At 38.3% G+C, this 27,994-nt stretch overlaps 1 protein-coding gene across 2 annotated transcripts in view; it reads right to left on the bottom strand.

Annotated features, from left to right (window-relative positions):
* The window catches only part of LOC113503527 (furin-like protease 2), a 198,642-nt gene that overhangs the window by 6,197 nt on the left and 164,451 nt on the right, over nucleotides 1-27,994 (bottom strand). For both annotated transcript variants that reach the window (XM_026885554.1, XM_026885553.1), the window contains 9 exons: nucleotides 23,692-23,796; nucleotides 9,772-9,948; nucleotides 8,973-9,107; nucleotides 7,270-7,577; nucleotides 5,380-7,176; nucleotides 5,067-5,300; nucleotides 4,320-4,478; nucleotides 3,905-4,044; nucleotides 1,547-1,802 (listed from right to left, as the gene is read on the bottom strand). In XM_026885554.1, coding sequence (XP_026741355.1) covers nucleotides 1,547-1,802; nucleotides 3,905-4,044; nucleotides 4,320-4,478; nucleotides 5,067-5,300; nucleotides 5,380-7,176; nucleotides 7,270-7,577; nucleotides 8,973-9,107; nucleotides 9,772-9,948; nucleotides 23,692-23,796 — 3,311 coding nt within the window. The remainder of the gene's footprint in view (nucleotides 1-1,546; nucleotides 1,803-3,904; nucleotides 4,045-4,319; nucleotides 4,479-5,066; nucleotides 5,301-5,379; nucleotides 7,177-7,269; nucleotides 7,578-8,972; nucleotides 9,108-9,771; nucleotides 9,949-23,691; nucleotides 23,797-27,994) is intronic.

Raw genomic sequence — 27,994 nt, 5'->3', positions numbered from 1 at the left:
GAGTGTTGTCTTGCTGGACGATGACTTTGTGTTCAACTGTTATGAGGAGATTAGAGAGAGATGTTTGGTTGGTGATTATTTCTGAATTAAGAAAAAAAAATGTTGTTTATAATTTTTTTAACATAAATTATAATTGAAGGTGTAAGATGAAAAAGTGACACAAAATTTCAATTTTGACTAACACAATAAGATAATTTTCTTTTTTTCATAAATTAGATTTGAAACCATCGAGTTCCTTAATCATATTTGAACAGCAATATTTAAAGAGTAATACTAACACCAAACACAAAACCACATACATAAAACCATACTACACTTTCTGATGGTATTTTATGAACTAAAGTGCTATAATACATTAATACTATTGTAATTTGTTGCGTACTTAGAACCCTTAGCATTTAAAAGCGACGTTAGCTAAGAGCTGGTGTTCTAACACTTAACTTAGATCAAGACTGTAAATGCAGGAACGAGATAGCGCTCTACAAAACGGAGCACAGCGGCTCTCTTTCACAACTACAATAGTGTGACTTGTAGGGATGGTGGTAGGTATTATGTATTTTCATCGCTAAGCTCGCACATAACAGCTCTTTACCATTCCATTCCCATTGAGTCACCTATAGAATTATAGACCACCTGTCGAGCTACAGAGTTTGTATATTCTGAAACTTTACAAATCTATCATTCTTATTACGTGTTGAGCTACAAAGGACGTTTTAGCACTTATAGCTTACGAGCGACATAGGAAAATTTACTTCAAAAGTTAGTGCAATAAAAACAATAAATATTTGGATAAAGATCAAGAAGTGTTAATGCTAAAGGAAGACTGAATAAATCACATTTACGAGTGTACGTGCCGGTACAAGTAAACCCACAGCTTTTTTAAAGGTTGTACGAAATTACTATTAATAAAGTCCTTCACATAAATTTCAGCGTACAGATATTTAGAATCAGAGAAAACAGATTCAATTCCAAAATCTTACTTCACAGTTCACACCTTCACTTTGTAAGACTGTGAAACCTTGTCACGGGAATTCTCAACAGATGTTACGAGTGGTCCGAGAAGGAAGGAAGTTAGACGCGCCAAGAGGCGGCTCGTGTTACTATTAAGCTGTTAGTCTAGACCACTAGTGACTGGCTGTCGGACTATATTCAGGCGAAATCGGAACTGACACGGTTGTTACGATGTTCAAGGTATGCAAATGGAAAGCATTCTCTTTGGACGAATTCTTTTTTCAAATATACGATGTCTAGCTATTACGAGAAAACAATGTAATTTGTCGGGAAAAAAAACAAAAGCCAACGTAAACTTGGAATTAGATATTTTTTTTATTTCACGCTGAGTTTGAAATACTTCGAGCGGTAGTGGTTAATGGAGTAAAAAGTTGTGTTTGATGTGTGTAATTCGTGTTAACCTAACAAATCACCACTCTATAACACTCGGAGTCAATTGTCTCAATGTATTTACAATAACCGCCATCTTTTCGAAACATGAATAGTTACTAGAAATTACACGTAATGAAATAAAAACTTTTTATACTTAACTCACCTATCTAACCGAAGCGGTCTTGAACAGGTATTACAGCTGAACTGCCCCGGTCCGGAGCAGGTTCTACATGATGCGTCACAGCTGCGACACGTCCCACTGTTGGGCTCGTAGTACTGGGAGCCGAGACACTCCATACAGAGTCCGCCGTCCAGCATAAATCGAGGAGGGCATGACTTGCAGTGAAGAGGCCCGGAGCCGTCGCACTCGCGGCAGTAGTGGTGGCAGTGGCGACAGCCATCTGAAGTCTGGTAAAAGCCTGGATGGACAAAATATTGTATTTAATAGAAGAGCTCAAAAAAAGTGATGCAATATCTAGATTGCAATAAATAAGACCATTTCAGAAGTGGAACGTATTACCTATAGGAGGGAAACAAGTTCAGAGGCCTACCACGTTGTGTTGAAGTAAAATTATTGCGGGTTTTGGAACGAGATGCCGCTCTACGCCGTATATTGAGCTGTCAGGCTCCCACAACCATAATAATATTACTTTAAGTCGAGATGGTGGACCCTCAAGTGCTTCAAAAGAATTGAATTAAATAGAATTTCACGGTTAAACAACAGACCGTTACGTCTCTATTGTTTAGTTATGGACACAGGTCAGAAGGTTAAGAGCTCAAGATTTATGGAAACCCAGCGCTACCCAAAGGTAACATTTTTCAATTCAACATAAATGCTTTTAGATCTCCTTTGTGGACGATACAATTTTACACACATGTGGGTATTCTAAACCGTAAAGAGACTTTAGCACTGGAGTCCAAAGAGTAATTTGCTTAGAGTGATAAATCTCTTTCAGTCAAACTAAACTGAATCCCCTCGGCGATAAAATGTCGATAAATCACTACTTTACTGGTAAAGATTTAATATTAAATCTCGCTTGTGGATATATTGATAGCTCGTGGCACTGGCTAGAGCACGGATCGATCGGGATATGAAGCTACACTTGTTTAGGTGGAGAAATAGAGGCAAAGACTTTGCATAATGACGGAGAACAAAGCTCTTTACTTTATTTTAAATTTCTTTCTTTTAAGTTTTTTTTTTGTTTTTAGGTTATCTACATAAAAACTGAAACTTGTAAGTTTTTTATTTTACGAGAATAAATCAAGTAAAACTTATTCTTAAAACATTTTTTTCAAATGCAAAAACAAATAATATCATGTACCTAACCTGGGAGGAATCAACATTGGTTCTAACAAAAGAAAAAAAAAAGAAATTTTCAACACTAACAAAGCACAAGACTCAAAGCTAAATCAAAATGAAGTGTTCAACAAAAAAACAGCAACGAATCACTAAGGAAAAGGTCCCCATCTGATATATTCGTTATTCAATAAGCAGGAAACACTTATAAAGATGTATAATGAATATAAAAGGGATTCCTCCCCAACCATGTGTTCACGCACATTATAATCTGTTTGTTGCCCCTTTTCCGAACATCTCCATTAATATCGGCCATTGTAACATCGAAGGTTAATCAATGATGAGGATAAACACATATTTTCCTTCTGTTCACAGAATTAATTAGAACGATTGTTGTAATAACCGAAGAAAGACATCGATTATCTACGTTCATATTATTATTGGTTGGTCAAACGTTGTATCGAATTCTCGATAATATTCACGTGAGTAAATGACCTAATTTGTTTGAGGTTTTCTCTTTGCGTTTTCTTTTGTGTTATAGGTTCCATTTTGCTGATATTATTTTCTTAGTTATTCTTAGGAAATATAAGCTAAATATTGTTTGCGTAGTTGCTTTGATTTTTTATCTATTTTATTTTTGCGGTTTTTCGCGGAATTGCAGACCTCGATTATATTGCAGATTCCAAGAACCATTACTAGGTAGTTTTCCTATCATTTCCTGGTAATATTCTGGGATTGCTACGCAGAAAAGAGCTATACCAATAATATACGGACTCACAGATACAGCGAATGGAAATTTCGCGTGACGTCACTTACTCGCGATTATTGAAACTCAGTGACGACATTTGCTCGTTTTTCTGATCTTAAAAGAGTTAACCTTATTTTTTTTGGTTCCGGAACCAAACTGCAAGTACGGAACCCTATTACTAAGGCTCTGCTGTCTATGCGTCAGTTAGTCACCTGTATTTTTGTTGTATTTCAGATAAACAAAACAATGGTCTTAAATATTGATGGGTAACCAAATTTCGCTGCAAAATTTGATTTCCGTCAACCTATTTGAAGGAAAACCTCCGATCGTCCGAGTAACACGTGTTCTAGTTTATTTTTGTTTAGATATAGGTGTAAACAACTGAATATTTATGTCCAAATAGATTTATGCTTTTAACAAACAATCAACATAACAATTTATCAAGTTATAGAACTAGATCTAAAGATTCCACATACCTTGTGGGCACTCAGGATGGCACTCTCCCGCGGCAAGCCTCCAGCCTTCGGGACAAGACGCGCACTGGTCTCGTCTCGGACCTATGCACGTCCGACACGACAAGTAGCACTTCGAACATGTCGTACGATCCGCATAGTACCTGATAAAATGGAAAATTAATATACAACGTAGAACCAAAAACTTTAAAAGGAAATAAAAAAAGAGTTTGTTGGATTTTCTACTCGTATCATTATCATATCAGCCTGGAATCAGCTACTATTGAGTATAGCAGTCCATTTTTCGGTCCTGCTCATCCCTCAACTAGTTGCTTTCACGAAAATTTGTTACGGTATCAACTTTCGGTGCCTGAACGAACAACTTTTTCTTTTGACTCTATGGAAACAGCGATTTTAGCTCAAAATCATATCTACATACCCATCAGCGCAGGACGTCCTGCAGGCACCAGACTGCAGCCTCAGTGTGCCGGCACATGCTGTACAGTTGAGTCGGGACACACAATCCGAGCAGCCGTGCATGCAGCGCGCACAGCGGCCTGCCTCCGCGTAGTAGCCTTGACTGCATTCTGACACACACCTAAAGAGACAAACTTGGTCAAGATTGGAGGACAAATTTTATATTGTTGGGGTTGTTTGGGAAGGGAAATAGAATTTGGCAGAAAAATATCCGCTGTGTAAGCAGGACGGAGTATATAATAACCCACTTTGAAACAAAAATTGCATTGTTCAAATCGTCTACTGCAGGTATTTGTATATTCGAGTATTTTTTATGATCATATCTTAGTTTTAAATTATTTTTAAACGAAACATATTTCAACATGAACTTTTAATATCAGGCGTTTACGTGCAATTTTATTGCTACCAATTTAACAAAGAAAAAGTAATCATTTCACCCGCCAACGTTCCAAGAACAGTGAGCACAAAATATTAATGCCAACCTTACTCATTACATTGAAATAAACATTAAAGCCGGTCACGTCGACGTACATGGTAAACGTGGTTCGTTAAGGCTTCCGCGTGAAAATTAAATAGAATAATATAAAGGGATTTCAAGTGCCTTACAAAGAACAAAGAAGTGCCGGTTTATACAAGTGGTGAAGATACGAGATATAATTATTTGAAGAGATTTGTTATTTATTTTACAGGCTATGTGACATGTACGTACTTGTAATCCTGTAGTAAGTTTGGAGTCTGACAGGTTAGACAATGCGCATCATTTTCGCCGTAGCAAGAGTCGCAAGCCTCGTTACACCGTTTGCATTTTTGTCCCTCGATGTACTCGCCCGAGTTGCATTTCTCCGAGCCGAGAGGCGTACATTTTCCTTTTTTATTCAGTGTCCAGTTTGCTTCGCACGACAGACAAAAAGCACTAGTGCATGAAGCACAACCGACGGGACACCTGAAAACGTAATGATGTCAGAACAAGAAAAATCCAATACACGAACATTCATGTATCGACGTTAAAATGTAAAACGAACCTCATACACTCTTTCCTCTTTTTGTCGGCGTAGTATCCTGAAGGGCAAGACGTCACACAACGTCCGTCTAACGCATAAGTCGATGGATGACATGTCACACACTGTGCTTCTCCGGAACCTTCACAAGTGTCGCAAGATTCGTGACACTTAGCGCACATATAATCTTCAGTTTCATAATGAGACGCAGGGCATGATGCTAAACAGGTACCGTCGTGTAGGACTAGGTGGTGTTCACAAGATGTACAACTATCAGCTCGATCAGAGCAAGTCGCGCAGTGGGCGGCACACGGCCGGCACACCGACGACTCGCTATCTTCGTAATAGCCATCTGGGCATTGTTGGAGGCAGACAGCAAGGTCTGCAACTAGTAAGTGTGCAGGCGCACATGTTAAACAGGAGTCTTGGCCTGGTCCAACGCAAGTCTCGCAAGACTCGTGGCATGGCCAACAAACTCCACCTTGATTTGCGTAACTTCTTGGCGGGCATCGGGAAACACATGAGTCATCTAGACGATAGTGTTTACACGCGATGCACTGAATTGGTCCTTTTCCATAACATCCTTGAGAATCGCATTCGGGGTCACAGTCATGCATGACGCGCTTGTCATTACTATCAGCGAGGACATTTTCCCCATGCGGAGAAGGGACGTTATGTCCGTCGAGACGAGCTACCGCCTTTTCCGGATCGGATCCGGCGGCGAATAGGTTTGGAAAGTTCTGGTAATTGGCAAACGCGTCAGTGTTGTAAAAAGAATCCCCGATAGTTTCATAGCCGTCTGCGGCGGTGGGGAATGCAAATGGAGGCGCTACAGGCGACGGCCTCTTTGACTTTAGTCTTACTGGATCTATTGCTGTTCCATAGAATATAAGTTGCCACTTCTTAAGTATACCGGCTTGGTTTACGTGCCTGTTACCAGCATTGACGACTTGTAGAGTCCATCTTCCTTCAGCGTGTTCACCCCAGAAGTGAACACTTAGGAATGGCCAGTCGTCAAAGTTAGAGCTGACGACATCACGTGGTCTTTCAAACAATAACGTTGAAATAGTACCCATGGGTGATGTCAATAATATACGTAGGTTACCTCTAGGGAAGAATCTTAATGATATTTTACATTGAACATGTTCAAGATAACGCACTTCGTTTACAGTTCCACTGCATCCGTTTACGTCCATATGAGCAGCTAAAGTGTAACCAAATGTTGATTCTATTTGTTTATCTTCGTTAATTTCTTGCGACTTGCAAATATGTTGAGGTGGGACAGAAATCCACTGCTCTGCTAGAGTCACCATTTCGGTTGCGTCCATTAGACCGTAACCGAATTTGTGACTTACTTTCCTCTTGACGCCATTGATAATCCATCCTCCTTCTTTCTCCAATGGCTGTGGTCGTGACGTCATTACAACTAAGTATTGCATATCCCTCCATGTGAGTTCTGGGTTTGCTTCTAAAGCTAACGCACAAATTCCTGCGGCTAAGGGAGCTGACGCCGAGGTTCCCGTGTGTTCTACAGTACATATGTGATCTGAACGTAACCTTCCGTCCATGTCAACAGTAGCGACGCTCTTATCGTGTCCTGGAGTACCCGAACTGTATGTCGTTGCTAACGTAGAAGAGCACTCTTCTAGATACCATGGCTTGTAACCACCTTGAGTTGCACTGGAGATTGACAAAGTAAATATACTGTTCGTATAACCATCGCAGTTACAAGAATCGGTATGCCTTCCACCGTTTCCTGAAGCCCAAACGAAAATAGAACCTTTACCGCGTCGACCACTCGTGACTCCATAGATGAATGCTCTGAAAGCAAAAAGTTGTATTATAGAGACTTACAGGTAATTTGATAATTATTAATTACCACATTAACTTCAGAATGCACGTTGATTAATTTACCTTCTAGCCAGAGGTCCTGGCCCATCAACAGTTTTACCATCGTCTTCGGGTCCCCAGGAAGCGCTGTAAATATCGATGTGGTCTGGGTTAAGACCCAATGCTCTCGCTTCAACAGCATCGTTGACGACTCCATCCAACATCCTCACACCTCCTATACTGGCGTTATAGGCGACACCGACTCCGCAGTACTGGTTGTAAGCCACTGCAGCCACTTCGCCAGCACATCGAGTCCCGTGTTTGTTATCGCCATTATCTTGGGGCATCGGGTCGTCATCGTTACCATTAATATCCGTAGACGCATTGGGATCCTAAAATATAATAGGTTTTAATTATGTTACAAAAGATACCGTTAATTATGACCTTATTATAATTTCATGACGCGAGTTTTAATAAATAATGAACTCCGTTTCCCCTAGCTCATTATGCTTGCCATGTTTCTAAATCAAATTAATTCTTCAAATTATTAGGAAATTGATTATATAAACGAGTCTGTTACTGAACCTTGACATTATATTAATAAAAATCTTATTTTCTTCGAGTTTTGGATAAAGATTTTGCCTCTTGTAATTTAGCGTCCTTAGCGTTATTAAGTAAGACTTAGAAACCAATTACAAGACAATTGATGACAAAAAAACTCAGGTGAGCTCACAAGTCGACCACGAAAAACTTGCCAAAAAAAAGAAATTTCTAGATTATTTCACCTTAAGAATCTCACCTCAGAACTCAGAACTTTTATAAACAAAAATATATGTAGACATTATTCCATTAAAGTTTGGTATAGACCGAGCAGAAGCTTAATAAGACCGTAACTTAGTTCCAAAGCCTTCGAAGGCACGTTATGCGGGCGCTTATCTCTAGTTCTAGACCTTTACAACAAGTTTAGCTGCTATCAGTTGATAATACTTATTATCAACGTATATTATAGACACAGATACTGCGATCTAACTTATTAATACGTTAAGGTTAGAACTATTTTGAATTTCAGTTGATATTACTTTTTGGTTATCTATATTTTGATCGATTCTAATTTTGGAACGTAATTATGATTTCTATGATTTGTGTTTGATTTGACTTCAAAATGTATTTTAACGCGTTAGTGAAAAAGGTTAATAGTATTTTTAAACTATTCCAATAAATATATTTATTTTTGTAAAGTTTTGGCAAATATTAAATATTCACGTTTAATTTACACATTGAAATTGATTCTATATTTAGACAATTAGTATGTCATCAAATACTAATTTGAATATGGACTTAGTGCAAATAAACTTATTGCTATACAAATAATGTTAGGCACCAACGCAAAACCATACATTGCGTAGCTAGAAAGAGGGGAAATTCAGGCAACTAATATCTGTATGGGAGTTTATTGGTCTTTGCCGGCTAAAAGGACAATCGGAAGCCACAGCAAGTGGAGAGATTAAAAATGTCGCGATATTTCTGGCTAGCTTTTATTTCTGCGCGTATGAAAAAGCGTTTACTGGTAGCAGGATAAAATTTACGTATCTAGGTCCAATGTATTATATTTCGTGGAAATACTAATATTAATTTTGTCGGACAGTATTATAGATACTACTGAGTTATTGCGTGAATATCAAAGAAAATTAACTGTAGCTAAATTATTGATCAAGAGTCGGTTCTTATTTATTACAAAACTGTCAAAATCATTAAAGGGATAATGCCATCGGTCTGTTTATACTTACGTAATTCTGTGCCAGATCAGGGTGGTTGGTTTGTATACCGTCATCTAAGATTGAGACTACGACGCCTTTCCCCGTGTAACCTTTCTGCCATGCGGGAGCCACGTTCATATCCAAGCCATCCTTGGCACCTCCATTCTAAATAACAATAAACAATATGTGAAAATTATAAAAAAGATGTCTGTAGGGAATTTTAAATTTTTTTTTTGTTATCTTACCGTTTCGTTAAGAGTTGTTTCTTCCACTACGAAAAACAATTGACACAAGAATTACCATAAACGGAATACTTTTCATAAATTCAAGAATCTAGTTAGCGAATACTTACGTTGGATTACTAAATTAAATTGCTAGTAAAAAAAGAAATGTTTAAATTATTTGATAAAAATAACTTAAACTTAAATCATAGAAATACGCAATGCTTTTCTTAAGTACTAAATGTTAATTTTAATGAAGCATATTTTCATATTTTGTTATGTTTGGATTACGTGACTTACCTGTTTACCTTCTATGATAAAATTCATAATAACTCAATAACAATGTTAGTTACATGGTCTATCAAAAAGTCATCGACCAATTGACTGATAACTTCTAGAATTTGTATCGTTCATGCTTTATGGAGGAGTTCAAAATATGACACTACCAAGTGACGTTCTAAAGTGTATATTTGTGTCTAGATTTCACTCTCAACAATCACACTAAACATGAGAGCGATCAAGATAGCATGACACTTTAGGACGGCTTTTGACATAATTGAGTTCTTCAATACTTGATTTAATTTACGTATACAGTTTTAAATACTAACCAAATACCATTGCTCCTTGAACAGAGGGTCGGGGAAGAAAGGCGAGGAGGCGAGCGCGCGGTAGTGAGGGCGGTGCGGCTGCAACCGGCGTGAGAGCTGCGAGAACGCCGCGCGGTCGTACGGCGAGTAGTCGCGCTTCATGCGACGCTTCTCACGCTGCTGCTCGAACCATCGGACCTGAGACAACAGGAAGATTAGTTTTAAAAGCCTTTGTATTACTTTTTTTTTGTATACACAGAAAAACGACTCACGCACTAAACGATTTATGCCTTGTATCGCGGGGTTTTATCAAATATTCAGAATGGGGTACACGTGCATCACAAAAACGCTTGACCTAGGCGGGGATCGAACCCGAGATATGTCGCGCCAGGCGAATGTTGCTTGGTTACCCCATTCACTATGTGCTAATATGATTGTTAATATTAACGGATTGAGTTGAATTTCAATGACAATGTCTTGGGAATATGTATAAATTTACTGGGTATAAAAAGTTAAAGTTGAATTGGTCCATAATTTAGTAAGTACTATCCGTGTGGTGACGGACCTAAAGAATACGAAGGTCACCACCCCATCTCATCCCGCGGGTGTCGTAAAAGGCGACTAAGGGAAAATTGAGCAGAGCCAATAATCACTGCTTAGAGAAGGAAAACTCGAGACCAAACCCTATGCCAACCCGTCTGGCCAGCGTGGCATGAGTAGGCCGAAACCTCTTATGGAGCCACACCTCACAGAACGGCCCCCAGTTCCCGGTAGTCCCGCTATTCCCGGCCAAGGTAGCGGTCGCGGTAACGGCGGGACAGGGGGTGCTAAGAATCTCCGGGCTACGGGAGGCTACCACCACCTCAAAAAACTGACCCTGGCGACGTATAACGGACGAAGTCTACGGCTGGACCAACACCTCACCGAACTCGAAGTAGAATTAGGTCGCATAAAATGGCACATTTTGGGGTTATCTGAAGTCCGAAGACAGGGGGAGGACACGATAACCCTTGATTCAGGTGACCTGTTCTACTACCGAGAAGGTGATAGGCCCTCCCAGGGTGGTGTCGGTTTCTTGGTCAACAAGTGTCTCAGAAGCAGCGTTGTGGAAATCAGTAGTGTGTCGACAAGGGTAGCGTATCTCTTATTGAAAATCACCGACAGGAAGTTCCTGAAGGTGGTGCAGGTATATACGCCGACCTCGACATACTCTGATGAGATAGTCGAAACCATGTACGAAGACATAGCGAAGGCACTACATGGTACCAGGAAGGCTCACTACAACGTTGTTATGGGAGATTTTAATGCCAAGGTGGGAGTACAAGAACGCGGCGAAACGATAATCGGACCTAACGGCGTGGGGCGCCGAAATCACAGGGGCCAAATGTTGGTTAACTTTCTAGAGTCCCAGGGGCTCTTCTTAATGAATTCCTTCTTTAAGAAGAAGCCTCACAGAAAGTGGACATGGCGAAGCCCCGATAATGTGACGAGGAACGAGATAGATTTCATCATCACGGACAAGCGGCATATATTTAGAGACGTCTCGGTGATCAATAGGTTTAATACCGGTAGTGATCATAGACTCGTCCGAGGCTCTCTAAATATCAACCTTAAGGCTGAAAGAGTTAGGATGATGAGACCTACTCTCCGACCCACGCTGCCCCAAATAGCTTTGGGTTCCGATAAGTTCCAGTTGGAACTCCAAAATCGTTTCGCACTGCTGGAAACTACGGACAATGTTGACGAAAAAACCGACACAGTGGTTAAAACGCTACAGAGTGTGTCTCGAAGGTTGTTCCCCGGAAAACGCGGAAATAGGGAGTCCAAACTCTCACCAGAGACTCTCGAACTTATGAAGGAAAGACGAGAAACGCCAGATGCCCAGATGTCTTCGTCAGATAGGCGGTCCCTAAACCTGAAAATCAGGAAACTGACGCGACGTGACCTCCGACGCTGCAGCACTCGTAAGATCGAGGCTGCGATTGAACGAAATAGAGGCACCAAAGTCTTCGCTCAGCAATTAGGCAGACCCCATCTGGCGAAACTGAGGACCGGGGATGGCAGGACCGTCACCTCTGAGTTCGGGATTCTGGAGGAAATTGAGAGTTTCTATAGACACCTATACGCATCACGGACGTCTAAACCACCGAGACAAGGCGTAGATGACCACAGAGCCCCACTCACGCGCCATTACACCGAGGACATCCCGGATGTCGACCCGGGCGAGGTAGAGGCAGCTCTCAGACAACTAAAGAACAACAAGGCGCCGGGTGATGACGGAATTACAACCGAGCTCCTTAAGGCTGGTGGGACCACAGTCCTGAAAGAGCTAGCGAGTCTCTTTAATTCCGTCATTCACCAAGGCTTAACACCACAAGCGTGGAGTGGGAGTGCGGTGGTTCTGTTCTTCAAGAAAGGAGACAAAACCTTGCTGAAGAATTACAGACCGATCTCACTCCTGAGCCACATTTACAAGTTGTTCTCGAGAGTAGTCACTAACCGCCTCGCTACAAGACTCGACGAGTTCCAGCCACCAGAACAAGCTGGGTTTCGAAAAGGCTTTAGCACCGTAGACCACATCCATACTGTTCGGCAGATTGTGCAGAAAACCAAAGAGTACAATCAGCCGCTGTGTTTGGCCTTTGTGGACTACGAGAAAGCCTTCGACTCCATCGAAACTTGGGCGGTTCTGGATGCCCTGCAACGATGTCGTATTGACTGGCGCTACATCGAGGTGCTGAGATGCTTATATGACACCGCCACCATGACTGTCCAGCTCCATGACCGTAAGACGAATCCGATCGAGCTGCGTCGGGGGGTGAGACAGGGGGATGTTATATCCCCAAAGCTGTTCACCAACGCGCTCGAGGATGTCTTCAAAACTCTGGATTGGACTGGACGGGGTATAAATGTGAACGGTGAGCACATCTCGCACCTTCGATTTGCCGATGACATCGTCATAGTAGCAGAGTCGCTGGACCAGCTAAGCGAGATGCTGCATGGCCTAAATGAAGCTTCACGACTGGTCGGTCTTGGCATGAACTTGGATAAAACCAAGATCATGTTCAATGAACATGTCAGGCCGAGACCGATATATGTCGAAGGATCGTTGCTCGAAGTTGTTCAAGAGTATATCTACCTAGGGCAGGTCATTAAGCTTGGTAGAAACAACTTCGAGCGGGAAATTGATCGGAGAATTCAGTTGGGCTGGGCAGCGTTTAGCAAACTTCGTCGAGTCTTTTCTTCGCCTATACCGCAATGCCTGAAGACGAAAGTATACAACCAGTGCGTCCTACCTGTTATGACTTACGGTGCCGAAACGTGGACATTAACGGTTGGACAAAAAAATCCACAAATTTAAAGTTGCACAGCGGGCTATGGAGCGAGCTATGCTCGGAGTCTCTTTGAAGGATAAAATTCGAAATGAGGTCATCCGACAAAGAACCAAGGTAACCGACATAGCTCGTAGAATTAGCTTGCTGAAGTGGCAATGGGCTGGCCATGTCTGTCGAAGGACCGATAGCCGTTGGAGCAGACGAGTCCTAGAGTGGAGACCGCGGCTCGGCAACCGTAAGGTAGGACGCCCGCCCGCCAGGTGGACCGATGACCTGAGAAAGGTCGCTGGTGGGGACTGGATGCGGAAGGCGGAGGACCGGGTGTTGTGGCGTAAATTGGGAGAGGCCTATGTCCAGCAGTGGACTATGATTGGCTGATTGATTGATTTGATTAGTAAGTACGCGACATTCCTTAACTTTGACTATTTTTCAGTTATTTCTGTTTTCGTTTAAGGAAAAATACGTAAATAATTATTTTCAGAGGCGTATCGCATATCTATTATTCATTAATTGGGTCATTATTTCGATATCAAAAAAAAAATACTTCATCACTTCTGTCCCTTATTTGTGATATTTCACGACATTAGTTTCACGTTTCACGACGTTCAATAAAACTGAATACGACGTAACAACTGGAAGCACTGGATAAAAGAAAGTTAAACAATCTCTTCCGGAGCCATTAGGATGTGTAAAAGATTAGATACAAAGCATTTAGCGAGCCATAAGACGTAATTACAGTGCTCTTACAGTCTGGACGGTGGCCAAGCAAAAAGACAAAGACTAACAAACATATTCTGATCCAGCTTTGGACTTTATTGCGAATTAACGATGAGAGACGGTGAATGTCTGCCGTTGTATGGGAACGAGTGATATATTGTGATAAATAGCAGAAGTATATCCAAGAATTTGTAGCTATTTAATTTTGTTCTTTAGATAACTTAACGTTTTGAAATTCTTTTAATTTATTTTGTTTATTTAATGTTTATGTAGGTATACATAAAACAGTAGAAAAACAGATCATTAAAGGAAGGGGTCTGCTTATTTCAGCTTTAAGAGATCTCTACCTGCGATAGGAGAAATATTGTGTGCAAGCAGACAATGATGTGTAACTTAAAATGAATAAAAATTAACATACACACACACACACAAATGTTGTCCTTTATCAAACAATAAAAAGGAGAATACTGGTAAATTATTTTAAGAACTTTTTTTATTTTAAGGCTCTGAGAAAGACTGTACCAGCGGGCTGATCATACAGTCCCATGAATAAAAAACTTACAAATTCTAATATCGGTTTAGTATAAACCTATCTAAAATTACAAGATCCCTACCCACGACCTAATATATAACTGCCGCCTCTATCTTTCCTTACTCCCCATTATAAATGTAGATCATAAAACAACACGATAGAAAACAATTCACCCCCGAATTGTTATTAGGTTTTTTATTGGCGTCGCCGGTGGTTTCCACGACAGGTATAATTAATTACGATGTACGTAATAAAATAATTGATAACATAATTACAGATGTTGTAATAAAGAACATGATTATTTTATTCATCGAGCTATATTAACGACAAATCCAACATTATTTTGTTTTATTATCGGACATATACTATTATGGAAAACGAGTCACTATTTTTTTAAGTACACGTGAAAATTTACAATTTCCGTGTTTCGGAAGGCACGTTAAATTGTGGGTCTCGGCTGTTATTCCTACATCTTTGACAGTCGTCACAAGGAAGTCAGAAGCTTGAAAAGTCTGACAACCAGTCTAACCAAGGAGTATTGTGTTGCCCAGGTAACTGGGTTGAGGAGGTCAGATAGGCAGTCGCTCCTTGTAAAACACTGGTACTTAGCTGAAACCGGTTAGACTGGTAGGCGACCCCAACATAGTTGGGAAAAGGCTAGGCCGATGATGATAACGTGAAAATTTATTTCTGTTTTAAAATATACTTAGCCAAGAAGCTGATATAGTTGTCTGTTAAACTATTTCAAAGATTAGCGTAACTAAACAGTTAAAGGCATTACAAGAGCTGCAACAGAACGTTTCACGTAAACCCCTGAATATTGCGTCTTCGAAAAGAAATCGTGTAACTCCAAAATAACGATGTCCAACAAAATAAGACAATTCAAATGTAACATTTAGAAGGTGCAATTTCACAGTTGTTGGAACGCAACAGACTAGGGGAGGGTGGGGTGTTCTGGCGTAGTGTATTAGCATGAGAAAGCCCGGGGCGCCTGCCCGGGTTTCATTGCTTTTTCACAAGTGCCGAGGTCGAGACGAAACGACACAATTCGTCCAACGCGAAACTTAACAGCAAAAAGTCGAACAAAACATACCTTTTTAAGAATATTCTTGGCAGTTGTAAATTGTGTTGTCTTAACTGCGCCACTCTAATTTCATTAGCAGCAGTGGTGAGAGCAAACGGTGGAGGAGCATTCATAAGCCACGTAATAGTTCGAGGGAGAATGGAATTACTTTACGCAAGACGAAAAATTCAAATTTTAACACATTTTCGTTTATTTCCTCGGATTTTTTGTTAACATTTTTGGGTTTATCTGTTATTTTAAGTGTCATAACCTTTTAAGTTCCTAAGAAGGGCTATTCTAGCTATCTATTCAATATTATGCAAACAAAGGCATGACATGTACTCGTCGAGGAAATATATAAAAGTTTTCGAAAAGCAACGTTTTCAAAATGGAAATGAAGTGAACATCTATTACTGTCGCGTCAAGTCACCGACGCCCTCGTTAACAGACTCTATTCTAAAAAGGAAGCGCCATAATGACAATTGTAATTACCATCCCATATTTATGAACATCTTTGTTCCAATCCTCGTTTATTAGTTAAAGAAAAATACGGAGGAAAACGTTTGTACACAATTGAAATGGTAGAAAAAGAATTACATGTTTTGTGGTTGGTGCCGGGGGGAGCGTGGGGCGAAGTGTCACACGTATTTTATTGGTGCGGTCGCCGTAGCATATGAACGACTCAGGAGCAAACGTCCCCTGTTTGTCACAGCACCGCAGCGCCAGAGTAATTTAATAAAAATCCCCGCTCTACTCCGCTTTTTATAATGCATGATTATGAAAGAGGAACAACGCGAAGTGTTTGTGGTCTCTGCATGTTTTATGCATGTGTTAAACATTGGAGTGAATAAACATTTTCTGGAAAACAATAGAAATACCGTTTTATAATCTTATCTTCGCAATCATCACGTATACGGAAAACGATGTGAGTTGTAAATATAACGAGAAATGGTTTGTCGTTTGTTGTACGGACATTAAGTAAAGTTCTTTATCTGTGTCTCAACACGTTACAGTAAGGCGTTGGGTGTCAACAAATAGTCACGGAAACTTCTAGTCGCCGGGTAAACAATATTTTTATTCAGCTGACGTTGATAAAAATCAGTTTTTGCTTCATACAAACATTCGTGCCTCGCATATTGTTTTTTGCGCGCACATTCAGCTGAACAAACAGCAGATGTCGCGCAAACCAAACATAGTTATCCTTCGACTTGGGACTGGGCAAAAAGTCGACGCCAGAGCCGAACATACCGAATGAGGTTTAATAAAACTCCTTTGTAGTAACACACCGTAACGTAATAGGGTCCTAAACTAATAGACCAAAGGGGTCTATTACGAACGCCGCAAGTCTACGGCACAGACGGGTTTAAACAGATTTACGCCTAAAAGAAACGCACTTCGTCTGCGCGGTTGACCCTTGTCTTTTGTTGTGCGACCCAATTTGCGCTCCGTTGAACGTATTTGTTTTGAGCCTAATTAAAATTCTTTCTTGTACTTAATTGTGATGTAGACGGGCTTTATGAAAAGATTCCTTTTTGTCATATTATTAGCAGAAGGTGAAGCGTCGTGTAGGCCCAAAGGTATTTCGCAAACGATTGTTGTTTTCTCTCACAGCACAATACTACAAAAGTATAACAAAAGATTTTAATTAATTCTAACTCATTTATCAAGAAATAGATATAATTTAAAAGTTAATTTCGATCTTATTTCATTACGAAATTATCGGCAGGTTTCCCTAAAGATAATAATGTAAATAAACTGATAAAGTGCTTAAATTATAAGTAACTAGATACGTGCTGCCTAACAACTACCGAACTGCTACATGTGGAGCTACCAACATCCTTTGAGTGATGTCCTGATAAGAAATGACCACATCCAGCTATAATGATATGAGTTTATACGTAATGTATTTTGGTGTTGGTCTCATCAACATGAGAAAGGCCGGTCGTAGGGGCCCGGCACGCCCCACAGTTTTATTAGTCCACGGTCCACTCCGCCCAAGTCGACCCAAACTCCGCTTGTTACAGCCACAAAGACACAAAACTGTCATGGTACGTTGGCGCTGGAAACTTTAGTTCGCAATAAATCTGACCACTGATACATATAATCCGGGCTAATATTTGCCCTATGTAAATCGTGCTGGTCACGTATTTGGTACAGCCAAGTTAATATTGGAGTAAATGCTTTGTTGCTTTGTATAGACTTTCGGGACAATTGTTGTGTGTACACAGACGATGTAAACACGAGTTCGTAATAAGAGCTGGCCTGAAAGTTTCTTATAAACAATTTGGCAACCCTATTTCAGAATTTAAAGTTACTATCACTGTAGATCACGATTAATGTTTGCATATTAGGGTTGGCATTAACTATGTTAAGCTAATATTCATCCAATGAGAATGTGTAATACAATATAATATAGACAACATTCTTGGCTTACGTTTCGAGATGTAAGCAAATACCGGAGAAGCTAGCTCGAGGCAAGCGACACATACTTGCTATTAGGACGCTATTGTAATGTATACTATGGAACTAAACTGGTACCGGAATATCGACTGTATTCTTAATACGAATATTAACTGCATTGATGCCCCTTTGATAGTTTAGTTAGAATGATATTTTACAAACGAGGTATATTATGTTGGATTAAACTTTATTTGCAAAAAATATCGGAACAAGATTTCTGCAGAATTGAAAAATAAAGCGCATAAAGTTGAATTTACTTTTACTCGGAAACCACTGAAAGCACTACTGAGAAACCAAGCAGATGATATAAAAATTATTTAACAAACCCTCTTTACTATAGACTTGTTTATAAAAAAGAAAACTCGAGAAGCCCAAGGATAGATCCCTTTACACTACTAAATATTTATAGACAGCGGGGTGTAAACAAAAAATACATCATCAATCTCATTTTCAGTGCACGAATAATGACGTTGCTTCGTGAGGCGACGCCGACGTGCAACGAAGTTATGTGGAAAAATCCAATATCGTTCAAAGTAGTTTTTTGTGTTTAAAAAGATTTTGAGATGACTCGACTTTTTCCATTGCAATGTTATTGCGGATTAAGCTCACAAGCTGTCAGTTATATGTCACAACCTTTAATAATGAAATTTGTGAATTTTCCTATGATAATTATATACCAATAAATTGAAAGTTGAAACCTGTTGGGTAGAGGTCACCAAGATATCCTTTGAATCCGCCGTAGAACAATAAAATACCGTCAAAGCATTCCTCAAAACGAAACATCCTCTCAAACTGGCCTAAACAAATAAAGAAGAAACACGAAACAAATTAAAACAGCATCGTTTACGACTATTGCTGAAAATGAAAATGACATGTGGGTACAATTTCAACAGATTCACGGGCAAAACATACAGAGGCTTATAACAATATAAGCCATCCGACGGAATGATGTCATTTCCCCAGAAAAAAAAAGGTTAAAAGGGCCATTCCCGAAGAGAAATCTCGTTATTATTGCAGCTCGTTCAACGGAAGCTAAATATGATACTGGATATGATACCCCACGTGTTTGTGAACGCTTATGTTAATATTTTATATTGTCATCAAATTGCGAGTACAGCGTTAAATGCTATCGAGACAATGTGGATGCTACCGTACGAGTAGTACACGTAGGTGTTGGTGGGAGAGAGGAAAATGTTTACGTTGCATAGAAATAGTTTAGATTTCCTTCTCATTATAATCACATAAGCTTAGTTTCGCACTTAGCTTTTACGTTTGCATTATACGAATCGACAATTTGCAAAATTTTAAATATTTTTCAGTTAAAATGTGATTTTTGAGACGTTTCGCATTCTTAGAAGTAAACAGGTAAGGGCGACTCGGGACATAAGGGTTCCTCACAAATGTGCTAAATATAAACCCAGCGTAAGACAAATCAATTTGTGTTTATCCACCAAATCTCTCAAATTTATTTGTCACCAACCCGCAAATTTTCGACCGTTACTGTCATTGCTCCTCGTCCTTTAGTGTTCGTATGTTTTGTTAGCAGTAAATCAGCAGAAATTGCACCTGTTGATGGCTATGTTATTTCGACGTTCTGGCTGTCACGGTTTGGAGATAACCCTAAAAAGTGCCTGGTGTTGTGTGTGACAAACGTACAGACAAAACTTCAGTAATATGGTTATGGTTACAAATATTATTTTTCGCCTTATAAGCTTTATTCTTCAGCTGCTGTTGATAGTGTGTTTATTTATTTCTCGTGTCTATTATTCACTATACATTTTTGCTTAATAAAAAATACTGATTTTTCAATATTTATGTAACGTTGTGACTAAATACCTTAGTAATGGTTCACTCATTATTTTCCATAACACGTTTTAATATTAAATTTCTGGACGTTTCATCTCGTGGCCGTTATGCGAAACTGTCAATCGCATATTGTGCCGTCATATTTATGCTTTAAATTCAATTTCGAGAACGTTATTTTGTTATTCTTGAAATACGTCGGTCACCTTTTGAATGAAATATTGATTTTTGTTGATTGAAAATAACTTTTTTGCATAGGTAATAGAAGCGAGTGTGCAAAAACAAGTCTCAAAATCCTGGAATAAAATGGGTACAATGTCTTTACCGTCGCGTTCCTCGTGACTTCGTGTACCAACAAGGGATGACATTAGTATTCTCTCTCCGCACCCTTAAGGATAACCCCAGTTACGATAAAAGTCGTGCGATATGTAAAAATTTCACATATACATAAATGTCTTTGAACAAAATACGTGTCTATCGTAGCAGTGAATGTTTTCACTTTTGCTATTTTCAACAGCATTTGCTTCTAGATATAAAGGTGTACTGTGTATTGCGAGCGTTATTAGTTTGTTGACCTTACACGAAGAAAATAATGTAATGTATTAAAAGGAAAATACACGAACAATATTGTGTAAAGGAAAAGAGGAAGGGTTATCTCGTTTCAACTAAGATCATCGGTATCTGTGTTCGTAATACCATCTTTATGAAAAGACACAAAATAGAGCTCCTTTTGTTCCGCGTTATTAGGAAGTGTTGTAAGAAGTAAAATCCCGGAAGGTCATCCCATATTGGTATGGTTCCGTGCACACTGGATCTTACATCGCATATTTTATGTTTTCTAAATAAGCTTTGTTTATACGTAAGCTACAAATTCGTTTCGCTAACAATGTTGAAAAATAATCAATGCATATATGCATATGCATTAGCTACAGAAAAAAATGACATCAATCATTTTCATACTTGTTAAGAAAAGATTTCCTTGAATTGTTGACTACGTTTCCTAAGCGAAAAATAATTGTCTCATAGTACTGTTGGGTTCTCAGTAAAATATCACTGAAGGAGTTTTGTATTTTCAGTTCAACTTAAGAGTTTAATTTTACACAACTGAAAAATGCTCAACTCAGTTGCAGAGCGAGCGAAAAGGCGCCACATGCTTCAAGGATATTTCGTTCAAGACGTTCTTGAATACAGCTTGCATATTCGCGGGCCACTGACGGCAACATACTTGGGCAAGTATAATAGTAATAAATGTCACATTTCTTGGATGACGTTGGGGACAAAATTTCGCGAATCTCGTACCCCTGACTCGCAATGAACAAGGTTTCTAGAAGAAAAACAAAGACCCCGGTGTCAAGAGCCTCCCTGCGACTAATGTAGATGGTTGATATTTTGCCCTCTTTGCTTTGTCACGCACCACGGGACTACATCAAAGAAAAAAGCCTATAATCCGAATGGGACTAAGTAATAAGTTTTTGATGCGTTATCTCCGCAATCCGCTAGTTTATCTGTTACACTGAGGATTTTCTGGGTCAATACAGTTCCTTTTAGAAACTTTTGCTGAGAAAATATAAAAGTTACAGATAGAGATATCAGTGCTAAATTGACACTTATTGGAAATATTTCCTAAAAGTACCAGCTACATTGGCGAAAATAAAGAGATGTGGAAATGATATTCCAGAAAAGCTGACGAGAAACACGCCGGGAAAAATAAAATAAATATACGGACTATACCTACGTTACGTAAGCGTCGAGAAAGTTCCAAAATTGTAGTTGAAAATTTAAATTTAGTACCCTATTCAGTGAATGTAACAAAATTAACTAGAGTCTAGATGAAAAATAACTCTGCAGAGAAAAGCGCGGTACATAACGATTGTAGGCGCAGCACCAACACGACTAATAAGTATATTTAATTTCACTCCAGGAATTAATTAGTGAAACGAGACGAAAAGAAAACACCCTTCGTAATTTCGAGTATATTTCGCACAAAGGATGTTTTGATTAACATTAAAAGGTATCAAGCATAAATAAAGAGATTGTAGATAAATCCATGAATTTTGTTCAGCAAAATAAGTAATTTTATGATGATAATAAAACAGGTCGTAACGATTTGGTTGAACACGTCAACATAAGAGGGGAATATAGCAGTTTTAGTACACGACGTTACATAGGAATACGACAAAGTCTAAGCTCATGTTCCTGTTCTCGGAAAAAACCTCGACAATAACACACTCAAACAATAAAAATGTTATGACGTCCTACTCAAGACTAAGAGACTTTGCCTTGATATTGTCATCCGGAAAAAATTGTGTTACAAATCGTTTTTATAATCTGAATATTTTATACTCGCGCATAACCTAAACAGTAGGCGTACACAAATTGGGTTTCGAGTTATATTCATATAAAAATAGGATGGAATCAGGAAACGCGGAACTCTTTATCGGATGTTTATTATAAATAAATGACTGACTATCACATTATAAGTAGATTGCAAAGTACAAAGCAACATATTACATTTTAGCATGACAACTATTTTTTTTCACAAACATACGTCTTTTCTAAAAAGCCCGCCAATAAATCCGTCAGTCAGTGTAAATCCCAGTGGAGAACGTCCTTGAGGCATTCCAATGCGATTATACTTAAAGAATATATGGTCGACAGACGTGACTATGAATGAAGCCTACCCATTTTTTATTGCTGTTGTTCTACCCAGTTTGTAACCAATCATTCCCTCTTGCCTTCTGCAAAACACTCGCTGAATAACTCATTGTAAATAATTCAGGGAACAATGTCGCGTGTCGGTGAGAATGCTCAATAAAGAAAAACCCGGATTAACACATTAAAGGAGATGAATACTTAACGCGCGGCGTGAAAAGCGTTTTAATTGAAGAATTTCGTATAACACCCTCCTTGAGATATATCAGATTTCTCACGTAACAGTGTTACCTTTAAATATGTAATTTTGCCTTCACGTATTTCGATATTAATCAATCAAGAATATGAACAAGTGGGTTGTTCGTTATTTCTCCCATCAAGCAGTAAACGGAACAAACGGAATTTTGGTATAATCCGGTATAAAAAAAAATATAGAACACCATAACTTTCAGACTACGCCTTCCAGTCTCAAACTAAGCAGAGCTTGTATCATGAGTACTAGACAACTGGCAACATTATTTCGTATATATGTCTATACTTCATTTATTATAACATTAGAAAAAAGAGGCTCGTAGAAGCAGGAGTGCGAAACATTTTATTTCTATTTTAAATTACAAAACAACAACCCAATAACAACACTAATAACGATAAGAAAACAATAACTAAACAGTAAAAATCACGAAAACTTGGCAATAACAACGAACAGGATGCAGTATTCACAAGTGAATGACATAGATAGATACTTTTGTGACATATAACTTCAAATGACATAAACCGACAAAATGAGAAAATCCCTTCTGTTACAACTTATGAAAGGATTAGGTAACCTCTTAGATTTGGTAGGATTATACTGAAGGGAAAAACGTTCCGGGTATTGTGCATCGCTGCTTCTTTTAAGTTTTTAGCATTGACACTGGAATTTTAATATGGCTGAAATAATATATTTAAATGAAAGTCACTTAATTTCATAAGGTTAAGTATCGAAATAATTACAGTGATTTGTACGAACGGATATATATACCTATATAGATGTGTAATAAATTCGGCGTAAATCACAAGTTTAATATGTTTCTTGTATTTTTGCTGCAAAGTGTGCCTTAAAAAGAACCCTTTTTAACTTCTGTCTAATGCTATAAGAAATGAAGTATAAATACAGACAAATTATGGATGTTTAAGACGCAGAACAAAGTGTCGCATCTTTTTTTCTTAGTTGGGCATGAACCCACTAGACTAACTGGCCAGTCAAAAACTAGTACCAGTCCTTTTTCTTTTGCACAAACTAGATTGAATTCCTCTAATTCAATTTCTCACTTCCTACAATCTTGAATATAGTATTATTTCTGTGCTTCTATGGCTACAATATAATTGTATGTCCTTACCTGCGGCTCATCGTTTAGCTTGCGATGGTGTTCGTGACTCGGCTCCGCGGACCGTTTGTGAATCTCGTGGTGCGACAGCAAGTAGTAGTGCTTCAGTGAACCAATCTGTAACAACAAGAGAACAGTTAGTTAGCATGTTACTTTATGAGATATATTTGGAAGCCTTCGGTATATTCATAGTATAGACATAAGTAGATGGTCCCGAAAAAGTATTCAAAGAAATTTAGAGAAAATATTATTTATATAAAAAAAATTCGTCCAACTAATCCTCCTATGTCCAATTTCAACAGTTCTATTGTGGCGTTTAATAGTGATAAAATTGGTTGATAATCTACAAACCCCGACTACGTATTAAAGAAATGAGGCAATCACTTTGGTTCCCAACAAGGGACTCTTGCCCAAATTACTCCGGAGCAAATCTCCGAGGTACCGTATTAGCTCTGCTCCTGAATGAGTGGGTGACCACTCATTTATTTCTACTCCGTACACAATAAACGTGGGTTTATGAAGGAGATTAAATGCCATGAAGTATTTTCTACCAGCTGACATTTAACGGTCTTTATAAATTAAGCTGTTTTATTTTATGGGGTTCGTGTTCGACGTTAATTTTAGACTTGACACCTATAGTACTGAAATTTAGGAGAAATATATAGAAATTAAATCTGCTGCGTACTGTGATTGCAATAGCACCTTCCTAGTGATGGGTGTAATCCTGGAAAATCTCAGCCTGGCAATATACCTATATTCATGTCAGATACACCACACGTTCCAAATTACTTTACAAATACGGCTAATTAATACGTTTTGACACATGAAAAATCTAAATAATTCCAAGCAAAACAAATTACATATTCAGAAAGCTCAAACTAATTTCATAGCAGTTGAGTATTCAAATGCCTATTTTCGATGCCTACGAAGCTAGAAGACATTAAGCGGAAACGCGACCTTTTACCGAAACCATTTATTTATAAGTTCCGCAAGATTTTTGAACTACATCAAAAATCAAAAACTTCTTTCGCAACAATCGAAAGAGACCTTTCAAACTGTTTTTTATTTAAACATCATTAGGTCGTGTAATTTATTCTCATAGCTTTCCATATGGAATTAGTACCTTGGCATACGTTTTTTTTGTAAATAATTTGGTGGGCCTAATAAATCGGGATCACGCGATCTGAACCGCCCTAACTGTAGTGTTGATTATAAACTACGGTTTGATAGGTTTCTTTTTAGTTTTTATGCCCTTTTTATTAGTCCGAAATTACTTCGAAGAAATTTTTGTATTAAATTACATTCTAGGGCACTTCCACTTTTTATTTATGTTCTTTTTATTACATAATTTATAGCTAGCATAAATTAAACCCATATTACATACTTAGATAAAATAAATATTTTCACAGGTTTCTACAACAAAAAAAACGATGTATTTGATGGCGACAAGCAACGTTTACATTTGATATACATAGCTGCATAGGTAGATACTACTCTCAATTTAAATGCCAAATGATGACATAAAAGAAATAAAAACCAACTCAAACCAAAATTGAACTTCAAAGTGTACCAAGACTACCACCAATCTTAACAAATTGTTCTACATATTTAGATCCAAGGAGAATTTATCTCGGTTCTACTACCTGGCCGAAATGAAGTGGGATTAAATTATTTGGCAGCTCACGTGCCGATGCTTTACGAGGTCGCGAGGTCTACAGCGCTGCGTTTAACGTTCCACCTATTTACTTACGTCGAGACTAACGTTGGCACTATAAAGAACCTTGTGGCAAGGAGGTTTGTCTTTGTATTTTGAAATTAGATTCAATTTTGAATAATTCGTGTTTTACGTTTGGCGTTTGAAGTTGAGAAGGGAGGGTGTTTTGAATAAATAGATTTTGTTTGTTGTTTCGGTATTTATGGATATGGGTTTAAGTAAGACTTATTTCACTTTTATTTCTATTTCAAATGCCTTTTTTACGCAAAAAAAACACGATTTACCGAAAAAAAGATTTGGAGTTGGGTAGCAAATTGTTCAATAATATTTCAAAACTACACTTGAAACAACATTTTTACAAAAGACCTAAGTCGAAATTTAATACAAGTTACGCTAAAAAACAACATTATCCCTTTATTTACAACAGAGCAGAAGTCACACCCGAGACATTACAATTAATCTTGACACATATGTCCGGTCTTACCGCATCCGCGGGCTTTACTGTTTATTATGCCATTAAACAGCTTACATTCTATGCGACTGAGGTTTTTAATCCTGCTAACGTAACCATGGCAACCAATTACGCGATTCGTAATGACAATAACACTTAACCTGTGTACTTATAAAACAAAAGCTTAAAAATTGAATAATTATCTTGCGTCATTGCGTTTTTTTTTATAATATTCTTGTTTACGAATGTTCTTATAAATAATAACTGGACTTGATGCTGTTGTTATATTTTAAAACTATGTAAATGTTAAGTTTTAATGTAATTGTACTTTTGGTGTGCTAAATAAAAAAATAAAAATAAAATAATTAAACTGAAAGATCTAAGTCACTTCACTTTCCGAAACGGAATTTCATTTCAAAACGTTAAAAGTTTTCCGTTAATTCGTCTTCTATGTAATTGCCATCTTTATATCAATTTTCATATCCAAAGTCATTTTTTTATTTACCCGTTCTGACTCCCTCTTCACAATATTATAAAGTCTGAGGATGAAACATTGTACAGTCCTAACACATAACACCTGTTGTCCTAACATATGTTACCTGTGCCACTTCATACAAATAAAATGTAAAACGTCATTCACACTACGAGCTGTTAAAAAAATACAATGATTACTTCCGTCATGAGTCTAGAGCAACATTAAACTGCAGTGTTCGTGCGTCGAGATTTTTCGCGTGAGGCACTAGTGTGCTTTCACCTTTATTACGTCATAACTATAAACGCTATGACTATAAAAGTTCCTTTCACATTTCGACGCTTATTTTTTATTCCTCCGTGATTTTATTAGGGCTACGCGTAATGTACGCTACTTAGTGTAGTAATCAATTGTTATTTAAATTTTTACGGACGGTAAGCACTAATTTTGTTGCGATATCTGATAAAATGCTGATGATTTATGGGGTATAAAAATGATTAAGCCATTTCTAATACAGGTACTTAACCTTCTAACACATATACGTGCCAAATAGAGAATTCCCGTATTTAATTGTCAAAAATACATTTTACCCAAAACTATTTCCACGAACCAGTAACAAAATAAACATTTCTTCGAGACAAGATAAAATAATTATTTGCAAACATTCAGAGCGCGCTACCAAAACGAATAAAACTCCATGCAAGCAATATGACGACTCAAATATCCTAGGACGGGAATTTGATCAGACGAGATTGAAAGAACACCTATGCAAAATTAGCTCTATCTCTTGCATGAGAAAAATTCGCTGAAATGTATTTCCGACGCCCGACTGAACCGACAAGGAAAACGTGTGGAAAATAAACGGTATTGATGATACGAAATATGAGGGCATAAATTCTTATTGAACTGAATATACCGGTAGGACTCGGATATCTTCTTCGAATGGATGTAACATGACTCCAGTTAACTTTTCGCATTCCATTGCGTTTTTAGCAGGGGCCGGGATAATGCTAGTTTCAGGTAGAACGTATTGGAGTGTAAAATATGTTTTGAAGTTTCAGTTGTGGAGTTTCTTGGTAGCGGCCGAATGACTGGAGGATAGAGTTCGCCCGCCACGTGTTACATGCGCTGTTCAATTCACTCTGATGTATCGGTTGCAATGAAAACAATAGAGGAATTATTGTGGCAGCTTTATCTATCTATGAATCTTTAAATAAAGGGGGAAGAATGGATAAAAACTACATAAAAGAGATGCATGGCACCTTAAATTTAACGAGAGTACGATTTTTTAGTATTTTATATTTCTGTTGCGAGCTCTTACATTTTGGGTTAAAATCTATTTTCATTTCATCAAACGATTATAAAATAATATTTGATAATTACGAGGCTTGAAATTCACACTATCTTGTTAAAGACCTAATACCAAGAATACAATAGCACCATTTAAATGCATCAGTTGTTTATAATTCCGCCAGTCGATACAGTTTGGTGAATAGCGTCGGCGGTACGCGATCTAACAAACTGTCACTACTTGCGCACTACTGTAATATTTCAACGCCGCACCCCATTGTGCTACAGTAAGTAGTTCCATTTTCCCCTCTTTATATACATTTTTCAGTTGTCTTGGTAGGGAATTCCACAGATTTAATCTTGTAGATGAAATCAACGGTGTTTGTTA

The sequence above is a fragment of the Trichoplusia ni genome, chromosome 19 (assembly GCF_003590095.1).
Source record: "Trichoplusia ni isolate ovarian cell line Hi5 chromosome 19, tn1, whole genome shotgun sequence".
Taxonomy (NCBI): Eukaryota; Metazoa; Arthropoda; class Insecta; order Lepidoptera; family Noctuidae; genus Trichoplusia; species Trichoplusia ni.
The sequence above is the reverse complement of the archived record's forward strand: the minus strand, read 5'-3'. Positions and strand labels throughout refer to the sequence as shown.